A 14,642-nucleotide genomic window follows, 5' to 3' on the forward strand; every position below is an offset into this window, starting at 1 on the left:
AATAGAGTTATAAATATCTATTAATTAATTTGTTATATGTATTTAATTTAAAGTAAATTTTCAAGTGTCCATAACTTCTTTTCCCCTTAACCGATTTTGACGAGACAAAGTTTTGACAACGCTCCTAATTATATATAATCCACCTGAGATCAAATCCATTGAATACTTACAGACAAAAATTAAAAAAAAAAGTTTTTTTTTGTTTCATTTTTTCATCATTAATTGTATCAGTTTTTTGGAAAAATATTTAATGTACAAATACCCGATTTTTACTGTTTTATTATATGTATTGATTTAAAACGAAACAAATCTGATTTCAAAAATCTATATGGAAACAGACAGACAGAAGTAACAAGAAAACGCTTAATTGTAAATTGATAACCTCCTTTCTTTTTCGGAAACGGTTGGAAAATATCAATGTTGTTTCGGAAATTTAATTTTTACAAGGCCTGATCATATAATATGATGATAATTTTCCTGCAATGCCCGAAACCGCCGAGCTTTCACGAAGAGAGGAAAGAGAGAAAGAGAGCTTGGATGAAGCGGAGGAAGTGTGCAGAGATCGTGGCAAGTGGAAAGAGGTAGTCTCTGCATACCCCTCCGGGAAAGAGGCGTGATTTTATCTATGTATGTATGTATGCTCACTATACAAATGAATATTTGCATAAGCACTCTGAACTGTTTATTATTTATATTATTTCGCTGCCCATTTGCATAGCTAATGTTAAATTTCACAATGAAATTAAGCCATAAATTTATGTAAATATAACTATTTCTTATTTATTTTAATTTGCTTTTAACAAATATAGAAGACAAAAGTCGTGTGGTTCCCGGCACCAATGTGAGAAACAATAGGACCACTCCATCTCTTTCCCGTGGATGTCGTAAAAGGCGACAAGGAAATAAGACTAAAAAGAAATTTAAAATGCTTTTATGATCGACCTTTTGTATAGAAGTATCCATCTATCCGTCCATGTAATAACGTCTGTGTCCCTTACGGAGTTGACAGAGCCAACAGTCTTGCAAAAACTGAAAGGCTACGTTGAGCTGTATGGCTTAATAATGAAATTGAGATTCAAATAGTGACAGGTTGCTAGCCCATCGCATAAAAGAAGAACCCCAAGATTACTAACCTATCCCTTAGTCGCTTTTTACGATATCCTTGGACAAGAGATTAGAGCAGTCCTATTCGCAAGTGCCAAGAACCACACGGGCATTTTAACCATTCCGCCGTGCTTCTTCGACCAACAATGGTCTTGACTAAATACTAAAGATCTAATGACTCAAAATAATGGCCAAATAACGCAAGATGTTATACACATACATGTGGTTTATTGCAAGCATTTGCATGCAAAAACAGTTTCGCTGAATATTGTTTGTTACAAAATTTTAATAGGTACCTTAGATGTGCACTGCACATCATTATGGACTCATAGAAAATTATATAGTTCTCTCTTCAGAAGTTATATCTTTTTTTAAATTCCATATTGGATTAGGTGATGTGTGGTTCCCGGCACAAATATAAAAAAGAATAGGACCACTCCATCTCTTTCCTATGGATTATAAACTTGAGATTCTTCATTAAGGCGACGGGCGAGCAACCTATCACTATATGAATCTCAATTCTATCATTAAGCCAAACAGTTGAACGTGACCTATCAGTGTTTTCAAGACTAATGGCTCTGTCTACCCCGCAAGGGATATAGACGTGGTTATATGTACGTATATATGTACAGAAATGATTTAAATAAGAGTTGGAATCGTAATAGTTACTACAAGAACGAATAAAGTTTCGCAAAAGGCGCACAGAGTTGTGAAGACGTCCTAATTGTTTCCAATACATTCAATGCACAGCGCTCTGCGCTCTGTGGTGTTACACAACGTTTTTCAGCGAACAGCCGTTAATTCCCTTAATGTGGCTTGGAAACATTGTATTGTACTTATAGAAAGTCACGCTTGTTTTTTTCTATGTTTGCACAATTCTAACCTTAATCTTTTCATGCACATTCGACAATAAAAAAGTAAAAAAAATATTTATTTCGTCTCCGTAGGCAATAACGGGTAGGTTCTCTTAACATCTCCCTTTTTTAATACACTAACTGTGCCCGCAACTTCGTCCGCGTGGAATAGTTATTATGCACATCATTGAAGCCCTCAAGGAGGAATAATTTTGCCCGTTTTTTTCACATTTTCCATTATTTCTTCGCTCCTAATAGTTTCAGCGTGATGTTATATAGCCTAAAGCCTTCCTCGATAAATAGTCTATTCGATGTAAAAAGAATTTTTCAATTCGGACCAGTAGTCCCTGAGATTAGCGCGTTCAAACAAACAAACTCTTCAGCTTTATAATATTAGTATAGATTCGAAATTTGGTCCTTGAAATTTCGATTTCATAAACGTTATATAAATATAGTTATCGGTGAAGTATCGATTCAAACCACTCCCGGCCAACTACAAGCTAGGGATCTATTTCTGAATTGCAAAATTGCTGTTCCATGCTACACATACATACATTATAGTCACGTCTATATCCTTTACGGGGTAGACATAGCCAACAGTCCCGAAAAGACTGAATGGCCACATTCAGCTGCTCGGCTTAATGATGGAATTGAGATCCAAATAGTGACAGGTTGCTAGCCCATCGCCTAAAAAAAGGATCGCAATTTTATAAGCCTATCCCTTAGTCGCCTTTGACGACATCCATGGGAAAGAGATGGAGTGGTCCTATTCTTTTTTGTATTGGTGCCGGGAACCACACGGTACTGTTCCATAATAACCTAAAAATTTAGAACTTTTTAAGAGGGTAACTTCTTCCTCCTGGCTTCAGTCTCGTTTGCACCCTTACCACTCTGAAGAATAGCCCAGGGTATGCCTTTGACCATGGATCCTGGATTGGGTGAATCAAGTTTTTACACGGAACTATTCCCGTCTGACCTCCGCAAACTTTGCAGCTAGCAGCTTTAAACTTAACCTGTAATGGATCAATTATTTGGTTACACATCCAGGTGCCGTGTGGTTCCCGGCACCATTACAAAAAAGAATAGGACCACTCCATCTCTTTCCTATGGATGTCGTAAAAGGCGACTAAGGGATAGGCTTATAAACTTGGGATTCCTATTTTAGGCGATGGGCTAGCAACCTGTCACTATTTGAATCTCAATTCTATCTTAAAGCCAAATAGCTGAACGTGGCCTATCAGTCTTTACAAGACTGTTGGCTCTGTCTACCCCGCAAGGGATATAGACGTGATTGTGTGTGTGTGTGTATCCAGTTGCCAGAATGTGCAGGTTTCCTCACGATGTTTTCCCTTACCGTTTAACCACACGGCACCATACTTTTTTAACTACTAACTTTAATTTTTTTTATAGATTTAAATACCCGACATAAAAATTAAATTACACGTAATTATATTGTTTAATATGATAATAAAAATTTATGTAATCTATGTTTGTGTTGTATTTTTATATATTTGCTGCCACGTTGGCATACTGATAATTTTTAAAGAACATGCATACATAGAGTCATGTCTATATCCCTTGTGGGGTAGACAGAGCCAATAGTCTCAAAAAGACTGATGGGCCACGTTCTGCTTTTTGACTTGATGATAGAATTGAGATTCATAAATTTGAAATTTGCATACATACACGTCTTTGTCCCTTACGGGGTAGAGAGAGCCAACAGTGTTGAAAATAATGAAAGGCCACATTCAGATGTATGGTTTAATGATGGAATTGAGATTAAAATAGTGACAGGTTGCTAGCCCATCGCCTAAAATCAGAATCCCAAGTTTATAAGCCTTTAATTAAAACTAAAGTTACTGCTGCTTCCAGTGCAGAAGAAGCGGTAACAAACTGCACTGCAGCATTTTCTTCAAAAACGTCTTGTACGTAGTTCGTAATAATACTGTAACCTTCTATTTCTTTTTACTGAAATGCGTCATGTTCAAATCCTTCTATTCCAAACCTCAATAAAATCCATTACGTTATTCAGAAGTATGTTTATAAACCAATTATTTGTACCTTGACATTTATACATTTATAAATAAGTACATTATGTGTTATAAAACTAATAATAATTAAATTTTAAAGAGTTATTTCAGCAAATCGGCTTACAAATGACATAAGTAAAAGTTTATTTTGACCTTGACTTAGCAATATTTTTATATATTTAAGTAAATCTAGTCTAAAACCTAACGAGCGTAAATATTTTCATACCCATCCATCCATTTTTCATACCCCTTAGTGATAAGGGTTGTCCACCCTTAACATTGTTTTTTAACTAGAAATTACTTTAAAATTATTTATATGGCAAAACAATGTTTGCCGGGACAGCTAGTATGTATGTATATAAAATTTTATTCTTCAGATTCTGAAGCAAAAGACTGCGTAATAAAAAATGTGTAGAACGTGGAATATGCTATGGTCGTGGTAAGTGAAAACATTTAGTCTCTGTCAACCTTGTTAAGAAAAAAAACGTGATGTACATGTACGTATTTTCAGATAAATTTACACTTGATTTAATCTTTACTAATATTATAAAGCTGAAGAGTTCGTTTGTTTGTTTGAACGCGGTAATCTCAGGAACTACTGGTTCGAATTGAAAAATTATTTTTGCGTCAAATAGACCATTTATCGAGGAAGGCTTTAGGCATAACATCACGCTGCAACTATTAGGAGAAAAGAAATAATGGAAAATGAGAAAAAAACGGAGAAAATTATGCATCCTTGATTGAAGGCTTCAATGATGCCCATAATAACTATTCCACGCGAGCGAAGTCGCGGGCACAGCTACTACCAAATACAAATTTTATTCTTATTCTCAACAATTATACGGTCCATGAAACAACGTATTACATATACGTTTTCATAATGAACCGTAACTTATTATATAATTACCATGAATTTAATTTTATTGTTATACTTACTTGAAGCTTAATTAAAATTCGGACATTAATTAGAGAGGCATCCGATGGAAGTGCTTACAGAAAATGTATATTTTTTATTCAACTAGCCGACGCCCGCGACTTCGTACGCGTAGATCAATCCATAACACATATATACACGTCTTTATCCCTTGCGTGGTAGACAGAGCCAACAGTCTTGAAAATACTGATTGGCCACGCCCAGTTGTTCGGCTTAATGGTACAATTGAAATTCAAATAGTGACAGGTTGCAAGCCCATCGCCTAAAAGCAGAATCCCAAGTTAATACACCCTTAGTCGCCATCACGACATCCATGGGAAAGGGATGGAGTTGTCCTATTCTTTTCTCTTTCCGTGCCAGGAACCACACGGCATCACGAATAAAAATCTTTCACACAAAGCTTTTGAGTTAACGTCTTCATATCATTGACAGCTTCTAATCCCAGTCTTATTTATTTTACCTTTTTTCATTATGTCTTGGATATAATATAGTCTTTCTCTCTCTCTTATCTTTACATGTTCCCAGTTGCACCCTCCGCTACAATGCTTCGGGGCCCGGGGTCCGCTTTCCGACATTTTTTTCCATTTTGTCTTCAATTTATAAAAAGTTGTATAAAAAATAATTTGGTTAAGTTAATGTCACGTAACACAAGTTTCAAACTTACTCCGAGGCTAGTCGATCTGTGTAATTTATTCCTTATTTGTGATGTCTTAATTTTTTTTAATTATTAATAGTAATATTATATTGACAAATGACAAACAATTTTTCTTAAATTTAATTAGGTGTTCTAGTTACTAGAATAGAAGTAACCCTATCGCTGCTAAATGCATAACTCATCATGTAAAAAGCAGATTTATTAACACTAGTATTATGCGGATCCTGGGCTCCTCTCTAGAGAGAGATGAGAACGCTACAGAGACCAACGCCAGGATGAGACTTAATACGATCACGCCCCTTTCCCGACGGGGTAGGCAGAGTCTCCATCTTTCTACTTGTCACGATCACGGTATGATAATGGCAAGAGGAGAGAGAGGATCTATTCTATCTATGTACAAAATTTCATCAAAATCGGTTCTTACAATTACAAACATATAAAAATTTTCTCTTTATCATTAGCGTGGATGTGGATGACGTCACAAACAGGCGGCAAAAAGGAGTTATATTATTTTATTTTTAACTGCAATTATATTATATTGAATAAGTAATAAACAAACACTATGTAATTACAATTGACGGAAAATTCTACAATTCACGGTAAATGTACCTGTTATCGGCACATTGAATTATTTTAACAAATTCATCATTGTTATACGAAATTCAGTTAAATCATTGTCTCTTTTATCATTCAATTCCTAATTACAATTTAAACTGTTAGTTTACCAATTTATCAAATCTTTATTGAGTCTTAACTGTGTAAAGTTCATGCTGTTACGCACACATACATACATCTATATCCCTTGCGGGGTAGACAGAACCAACAGTCTTGAAATGACTGAATGGCCACGTTCAGCTATTTGGCTTAATGATAGAATTGAGATTCAAATAGTGACATGTTGCTAGCCCATCGCCTAAAAAAGAATCCCAAGTTTGTAAGCCTATCCCTTAGTCGCCTTTTACGAAATCCATGGGAAAGAGATGGAGTGGTCCTATCCTTTTTTGTATTGGTGCCGGGAACCACACGACACACGCACGCACTGTGAAAATATTTGAAACAGGTTTATGGTTCCTTAAATGGAAAAAAAACGTTTGCCTTGCTGCTAACACGGGCCACTAATAGTAACATCCACCCTATTTATTACTAACTAATCTCTAGTATTTGCAAGTGACGATACCTTTAAGATAAGTTGAGATAGCTTGATTGAGTTGAAATTTAGTAAACAGAAGAGTGGGCGGGGAAAACACGCGTGTGCGGGGAAGTTTTTACATAAAATAAATTTTATTATAAAAATTAAAGTATAAAATAAATGTTATTATAGAAATATATAAAAATGAGGTTGAAATCCTTTTTAGTGCAAGCTGCTGCGTGTTTGTCCGGTTTGTTTAAATATCTTATATATATATAAAATTCTCGTGTCACCATGTTCGTTCCTATACTCCTCCGAAACGGCTTGACCGATTCTCATGAAATTTTGTGAGCATATTGAGTAGATCTGAGAATCGGCCAACATCTATTTATCATACCCGCAAAATGCAAAATAACGTTTGTCGGAACAGCTAATATAACTCTAATATGTTTTCACAAACAAAAATATCCGTGTGGTTCCGGGCACAAACGTTTTAATCAAATATCAATTTGAATAAAACGATAATGTCAATAAACATGTAGCTCCAATCCGTGAAATCTTTGAAATCGCGATTTAGATTCTTCGCTGCTATTGGTTGAGCGCGTCAATTTCTTCGCGATGATTGACAGTAGTTGTTTGATTGGATGTTGTGACTAGTGGCGTAGAGATGTCGCCACAAACAAATAAGCACAATTATATAGTTCACTGGGCTATATTACCAGAAAAGCATGAAAGAAATATTTTAATTTATTTTTTTAAGCATTTACAATATGAATCAAAGGCAGGTGAACTTAATGCTAGAAGCATTTTCTACCAGTCAGCCCTCAAAAAATGGTAACTTACTAACATACATAAAAACCATTGCTGAGTAGACAGAGCCAACAGTCTTGAAAATACTGATAGGCCACGTTCAGATGAGTGGTAAATAGATAAGAAATCAGAAGTAAAAATTTGAGAACAAAAACCAAATATATTTTATGCATACATACATACATACATATGGTCACGTCTATATCCCATACGGGGTAGACAGAGCCAACAACAGTCTTGAAAAGACTGAATGGCCACGTTCAGCTATTTGGCTTAATGACAGAATTGAGATTCAAATAGTGACAGGTTGCTAGCCCATCGCCTAAAAGAGGAATCCCAAGTTTATAAGCCTAACCCTTAGTCGCCTTTTACGACATCCGTGGGAAAAAGATGTAGTGGTCCTATTCTTTCTTGTATTGGTTGGCTCTGTCTACCCCGCAAGAGATATAGACGTGATGATATGTATGTATGTAACATTTTCAGTCGCCTACCTAACGTCTCTCACTGGATACATTTACGCCTGGCCATCATTCACATTAGAGAATTTCAAATCGAACGAAACAGTGCTATCACACCCCATGAGCTCTATGGAACTCGGTCTACTAGGAAGCCTGACGAATATAGGAGCGCTGGTGACCACTCCGTTCTGCAGTTGGGCGTTGAACGTTCTGGGCAGAAAGTACTCGGCTATTCTGTTTGGCCTGCCTTTTGTGGTAAGTTGCTTATGACATGTCTAACTATATTGGTCATGGCATTATGCGCTGCTAAGGAGGTTTCCTCTTCATCTTCTTTATGTGCTGTTCTACCAATGTTTGTGTTCGGTTTATTCGTTCCATCATTTTATACTATGCCCTAACTGTCTAACTTTAAGTCTTTAAGTCGTCCAACAATTATCCTGTAAAGCATAAAATTTACAGTTGTAAATACATTCTAGTTATAACAATCTATATATCTAGTTATAAAAAATCTAAAAGAAAAACAACTGCCTTCATGATGTGCGTTCCTATTTGCATCCTTAATGGTTTTACTTCAGAGTTCAGAGCCCGGGGCTCCACTATTTAACCTAGAGGATTTTAACGAGGTTCTTCTTCCTCCTGGCTCTGATCATGGATCCTGGATTGGATAAGACACGTTTTTACACGGCCAAGAGTACCCGAAACCATTAATGTGGATGAAGCGAAATAAGTACGCTGATATCGTGGCAGATGGAAAGATCTAGTAGTAGTCTCTACCTACCCCTCCGGGAAAAAGGCGTGATTTTATGTATATTTTATATATACAAGAATTGTATAAATTACAATCTCGAATTCCATCTGATGTAATGACATCATTATTGTTACAGCTAGCATGGACGATTATATACATAAACAATACTGTAGCAGTAGTCCTCGCCTGCGTTGCTTTATCTGGAGCCGGGGCAGCAGGCCAAGCTGTGTCGTCAGTGTTCATAGCTGAAATAGCTGAAGATTCCATCAGAGGAGCATTCGCGTCTACAACAGTCACCGGTTACTATATAGGACTGTTAATATCCTATATTTTAGGAGGTTTATTGGACTACCATCAAGTGGTGTTTGCAAATTTGGCGCTGTCAGTTTTGTATATACTTCTGATAGCGTTGCTGAAGGAGTCTCCGGTTTATCTGATGCAGAAGGGGAAGGAGAAGGTGAGGAAGACTAGCTTTTGTTCGGTACGCCTTGTATTCTCCGAAAGAAAATATATGAATCAAATTTAGGACGTCCTGTCAAAGGTCAAGAGAGTCACGAGCTTGCATGAAGAGAGTTATGAATGTGGATGAAGCGAAGGAAGTGTGTAGAGATCTTGGCAAGTGGAAAGATGTAGTCTCTGCCTACCCCTCTAGGAAAAAGGCGTGATTTTATGTATGTTTGTATGTTAAAAATACAGGAACACGCAGTAAGCTCTCGATCAGTTCTTGTCTTAATAGAATTGAAACTTTTGAATTAGTTAATATTATTGTTCTTATGATAATAGTTGATGGTCACATTATTAACAAATTCTCTTATGTTGTAATAAAACGCTCTTTGTATAAATGTCTTCGTAAATTAATATTAAAAGAAGCGACTCAAAGCAAAGATACTGAAAAATGTCGTATCAAATATTTACTTTATTCGTTATGAAGAAAATCTGCAACCATTTAAAAGAGGGAAGTATTTATTTATTGTTCTCTTCTTCCTCCTTGCTCCAGTTCCGGTCGCATTCTCATCATTGTGGAGAGGAGGTATGTCAGAGTCAGGTTTTTACATGAAGCAATCCTCCAATCTAACCTCCGCAACCATTGCAGGTAAACCTGACCCGTATTTCATTGGTCATGGTTACACATCCAGTTGCCTGAGTGTGCAGGTTCTCAAGATGTTTTCCCTCACCGTAAGAGCATCAGTCAGTATTCAAACTTATGTTTAACTTTGAAAATAGTCATTGGTACTCGTACATGACCGAGATGGGATTTGAACCTGTGCCCTTCTGTGCATCACGCATTTAACCTTACCGATTCTACCAGAAACGCTCGTAAGTATTAATTGTTCATTGCTATATTACTTTGTCTATTTATTTCAGGAAGCCCGAAAAGCTCTAGCCTTTTACCGTCAAGTAGATATTACGTCCAAAGAAATAGAACTAGAAATAAACCAAATAAAACTACAATTGGATCCGAGACTGCAGAAAATGCTGGAGGAGGACGATGTCTCATTAGAAGGTAATAACATTTTCCAATAACTTCCAGAAACCACAAGGGCAGCATGAATCTAATCTGGTCAGGATTAGACTGACAATATGGAAAATGAAATGAAGGAGATATTATAGAAATTAATTAATTCCAAATGCATTAATATCGGTGACAGCTTTATCATAAGTTCTGTAATATTTTTCATATTACAGAACTTATGATAAAGTTCTTAATTTCAATTCTTTTGATTCAGCTTTCTAAGATAATTTATTCTCTATGTAAGCCAATTAAAATTATGATAATCGTAGGTGACAAGTAATTATTTAGACAAAGAACAAACCCAATTAAAAATAAAGATCTATTTAAAGAAAACGTTACGGAAAAATAAATAGATCTAAAAGAAACAATTCAAAATCTTAGACACTAAGTAAATAAAGATTAATGTTTCAGATATGAAGGCGATGGAGCTGTTACTCAAAAATAAACCTGAAGTCGAAGAGAGAAAGGATGAATCAGAATGGAAATTTTTGCGTAAGTAATATCAGTGTTATTAAATTTGATTATAGAGTAAATGTCACACTTTATGTCAATGTTGCCAAAATGATTATTTTAAGAATCTGTCGTGATGCTACTTCAGAGCCCGGGACTCCACTACTTAACCTAGAAGATTTGAAGAGGTCATAAATGTACGTAATAAAAGTAACCTACATGAAATGTTATTTGAATACCTTTTTAACAACTAATTGAACATACTAATACATACTTTCTCTGATTGGCATAGGTCTTAAAGTATAGTATCGTTGAGTTAGTAGCTTGTAACACAAGTTTCGAACTTACTAACTAGGCTAACTCAATCTGTGTAATTTGTCCTGTATATAATTATTTATATTTAAAAACCTTTTTTTTTAGTTTCCATTCCACATAACTGTCTGTCTGAAAAGCTTTAAAAATTTGATGAAAATTGATTAGGTCATTTATGTTCCTATCAAATCTTAACTTTTATATGTACGTAAAAAATTTTCAATCAGTTCATACCTAAGTAGCAAAGTTGTTTGATGTAATTCATTTCAAATATGAAAACGTCATAATGTAAAGATAATAATATCACCTGACAGTGTTTTATTTTGTGTAAATAACAGTATATGTGTAAATCAGATACTCATTAAGGTTTTAACGCAGTCATTATCATATTATTTACATTCCTTTGCGCACTGAGATCAACTTTATCTTAATTCTGGTTGTAATCATTTAGTGTCATTGTCCTATGTTCTGAACAATGATTTTATTAATTTTGTATAAAATTTTCTTAATTTTAATTATAAACCAGTATTAAAAGATGCGTTATTAGCTAATTGAGTGAATAATGAAGATGCAAAAGTTAAGAACGTGGAACGAATGGAAATTAATGGATGTAGTTAGACAGCTAGAACTTTGCATGCAGATTCCTCATACATCGCAGGAGATGATTTCCTTAAATTTCTACGGGAATGGGATTGTTTCATCATCGTATATGGCCAAAAAAGTTTGTAATAGTTTGTTAAGAATTCTTCTAATGGTTGTTTTCGTAGATGACTCAGACTCTTCTTAAAAAAGAAAAATAATCTTTGCATTACAGATAAGCCATCTAGTTAAACATGTTCTTAGAAAGAGAGCCAATGAATACAGACTCTTTTTCACTTGTTTGATGTAATTATATGACGAAATAATGTCCAATTTTTTCTTATAATTCACAGTAAAATCAAAATCCTCAAAGCGCGCCCTAGCCACCTGCCTCATCATCATGTGTATAACCATCATGATGGGCTCCATAGTGATGCAAGTCTACGCGGAGCCGCTCTTCAAGGAAGCCGTTCCGACCATCAACGCTAACAAGCTGTCCATATTCCTCGCCTTAGACTTCATCATCGCTAGTGCGCTGTGTTCGGTCTGCGTGGACAAATTCGGGAGAAAGGTAACTGCTGAAAAGTTTACTTTTAGACCTCTTGCATCGTTCTAATCTCCTGGTATTTTGTTGCAAGCGCTTTGTGCTCGGTCTGCATTAACGAATTTGGGAGAAAGGAAAGTTATTTTAGTTGGAGACGTTTTGTGTCCTTCTGATTTCCTGGTGTTTCGTCGGTAAATGGGATCACGATCCGCTTAAGACCAGGGCGTGAATGTTGATGAAATGAAGAAAGCTCACTGATATTATATACTAATAATTATACATACATACATATAATCACGTCTATATCCCTTGCGGGGTAGAAAAAGCCAACAGTCTTGTAAAGACTGATAGGCCACGTTCAGCTATTTGGCTTTAAGATAGAATTGAGATTCAAATAGTGACAGGTTGCTAGCCCATCGCCTAAAAAGGAATTCCAAGTATGTAAGCCTATCCCTTAGTCGCCTTTTACGACATCCATGGGAAAGAGATGGAGTGGTCCCATTCTTTATTGTATTGGCGCCAGGAATCACACGGCACATAGGTAAGTGCTAATTATAAGTGTGTTTATTTTGAGATTGTGAAAAAGAAATCTTTTTTACTGACGTTATCAGTATTAATTAGTTTCTTGTCCGCAGCCGCTCATGACGATAACCGCAGCCGGTGCAGGCGTCTGCACCTTCCTCCTTGGGACCCAAATCAAGTACCGATGGGCCCCCGACTGGTCGACAGCCTTCATCGTCTACCTGTACTCCTTCATTTACAATTTAGGAGCGGCTGTGGTGCCGTTCATTTTGCCCGCTGAAATGTTTCTGCCAGAAGTGAGAGCTCCATTCCAAAATCCTCGATTTTAGAATTAACTACCAGAATACTTGACGGCCTCTGTGGCGCAGCGGTAGTGCGCTTGACTGTGACACTGGAGTTCCCGGGTTCCGGGAAAAAAGAACTTTTTCTGATTGGCCTGGGTCTTGGATGCTTATCTATATAAGTATTTATTATAAAATATAGTATCGTTAAGTTAGTATCTCGTAACACAAGTCTCGAACTTACTTCGAGGCTAACTCAATCTGTGTAATTTGTCCCGTATATATTTATTTATTTAATCATTCACATTTCTCTCTTTACCTGTGTCAAGTATTATTGGACTTATTTTAGACTTACTTTAGACTTACTTTAGACTATTGTCAAAAAACATCTTACCTTTTTAGCTATAGCATCTAAATTTTTTAATTAAATTTTAACTACCACATCTTTGCGTTCCAGGTCCGCGGTCTCTGCAACAGCATCATCATGGCGTGCATGTGGATCACCAACTTCGTGTCCCTCATCATCTTCAACCCACTAGTAGACTGCCTGGGCCTAGGCATAGTCTTCTGCTGCTTCGCCATTACCTGCTTCCTAGGCGCTCTCTACAGTCACTTCTATCTCCCAGAGACGAAAGGCCTACCCGCCGACGCCATTCAGCTTCTATTTTTGAAAAAGAAAAAAGTTGTTGTCGCTGCTTAAGTTATTTTTTTTTTCTTGCCAGTATTTGGCCGAGTTTGCATTTGTTGTTTGGATATACGAATCTCTTTATTTGTTTTATGAGATTTTATGCTTTTCCAATATTTGACTGAAGGTTATTTTTATAATTTGGAATGGAATCTATTTATCTGTTTAATAAAATAATTATCAAATTACCATTATCTGCTGCGATATCGCATTTAAGCAATAACTGTGAGAAAAAGTTAACATCAATCGATTCTTAGGAAAGAGATAAATAGTTAGATAATTATATAACAATTAATTGCACATAAAATTATAATAATAAATCCTAAACTAATGCTAAGGTAATATACAAAATAACTGTAGTTTCTATCCAACTTCCGAAGATTGGATTTTAAAAATGCGAAAAATAATGACAAAGAACCTTTAACTTTGACATTTCATGTGTATACATACAGTTTTATGCAATCCTAAAACTGTTAACCACACGGTAATTCGGCTAATAGATTCGTCAAACAATTGTATTTTTATTCTTGTAACGGTATTAAAAAAAAATCGGCCTGAGGTCTGCGGTTTGTGGTACAGATAGCACAAAAAAGCTGTTTGATGAAAATTATAAATTAGTTGTGTTAATTTTGTGATAAAATAAAACACCTAAATAGGGTTTTTTTCTATTATTGGTATGTATTGCGTATGTGTAAATATAACTCCTTCCTGATTTAGTTATATTAAATAGGTAGGTACCTAAAAGTTTTCTTAACCAGTTAAAAATCATTATTTTTAATACTCAAAATATTTATTTATCACTCCCCTCTCTTCTAATAACATTCTTGACTAAAAATTATGATAAAATTCCTAAGACATTTTCTTCCTCCTAGCTTTAGTCCCGGTTGCATCCTCACCTCTCTGGAGAGAAGCCCGGGGTATGCCTTTGATCATGGATCAGGATCCATCACCATTTTATTAAGTATCCAATCCAGGGATTGGATACTTAATATGGTAACATACATACATACATATATGTGGGAATGAAAGTAAAA

At 35.7% G+C, this 14,642-nt stretch overlaps 1 protein-coding gene across 2 annotated transcripts; it reads left to right on the forward strand.

The window, feature by feature from the left end:
• The first annotated feature begins 6,782 nt into the window (after positions 1–6,782).
• Positions 6,783–13,673, forward strand: LOC106137970 (facilitated trehalose transporter Tret1). 2 transcript variants are annotated; one of them, XM_060951294.1, is made up of 8 exons: positions 6,783–6,956; positions 8,000–8,229; positions 8,859–9,179; positions 10,088–10,226; positions 10,647–10,727; positions 11,930–12,147; positions 12,756–12,938; positions 13,381–13,673. In XM_060951294.1, exons 1-8 carry the CDS (start codon positions 6,911–6,913, stop codon positions 13,621–13,623), a joined length of 1,461 nt encoding a protein of 486 aa, XP_060807277.1. In that variant the 5' UTR covers positions 6,783–6,910; the 3' UTR covers positions 13,624–13,673. The 2 variants fall into 2 exon arrangements, with proteins under 2 accessions (XP_060807277.1, XP_060807276.1); XM_060951293.1 differs by lacking the exon at positions 6,783–6,956 and adding an exon at positions 7,044–7,540.
• The last annotated feature ends 969 nt before the right edge of the window (positions 13,674–14,642 follow it).

This window comes from Amyelois transitella, chromosome 24 (genome assembly GCF_032362555.1).
Source record: "Amyelois transitella isolate CPQ chromosome 24, ilAmyTran1.1, whole genome shotgun sequence".
Lineage (NCBI taxonomy): Eukaryota > Metazoa > Arthropoda > Insecta > Lepidoptera > Pyralidae > Amyelois > Amyelois transitella.

Bases quoted from the DNA above. Each gene is read 5' to 3' on its own strand.
- LOC106137970 (XM_060951293.1), top strand. From the start codon at position 7,477: ATGAATCAAAGGCAGGTGAACTTAATGCTAGAAGCATTTTCTACCAGT. The intron at 8,230-8,858 runs GTAAGTTGCTTA...TTATTGTTACAG, and splicing joins TGTTTGGCCTGCCTTTTGTG to CTAGCATGGACGATTATATA. The intron at 10,728-11,929 runs GTAAGTAATATC...TATAATTCACAG, and splicing joins ATCAGAATGGAAATTTTTGC to TAAAATCAAAATCCTCAAAG.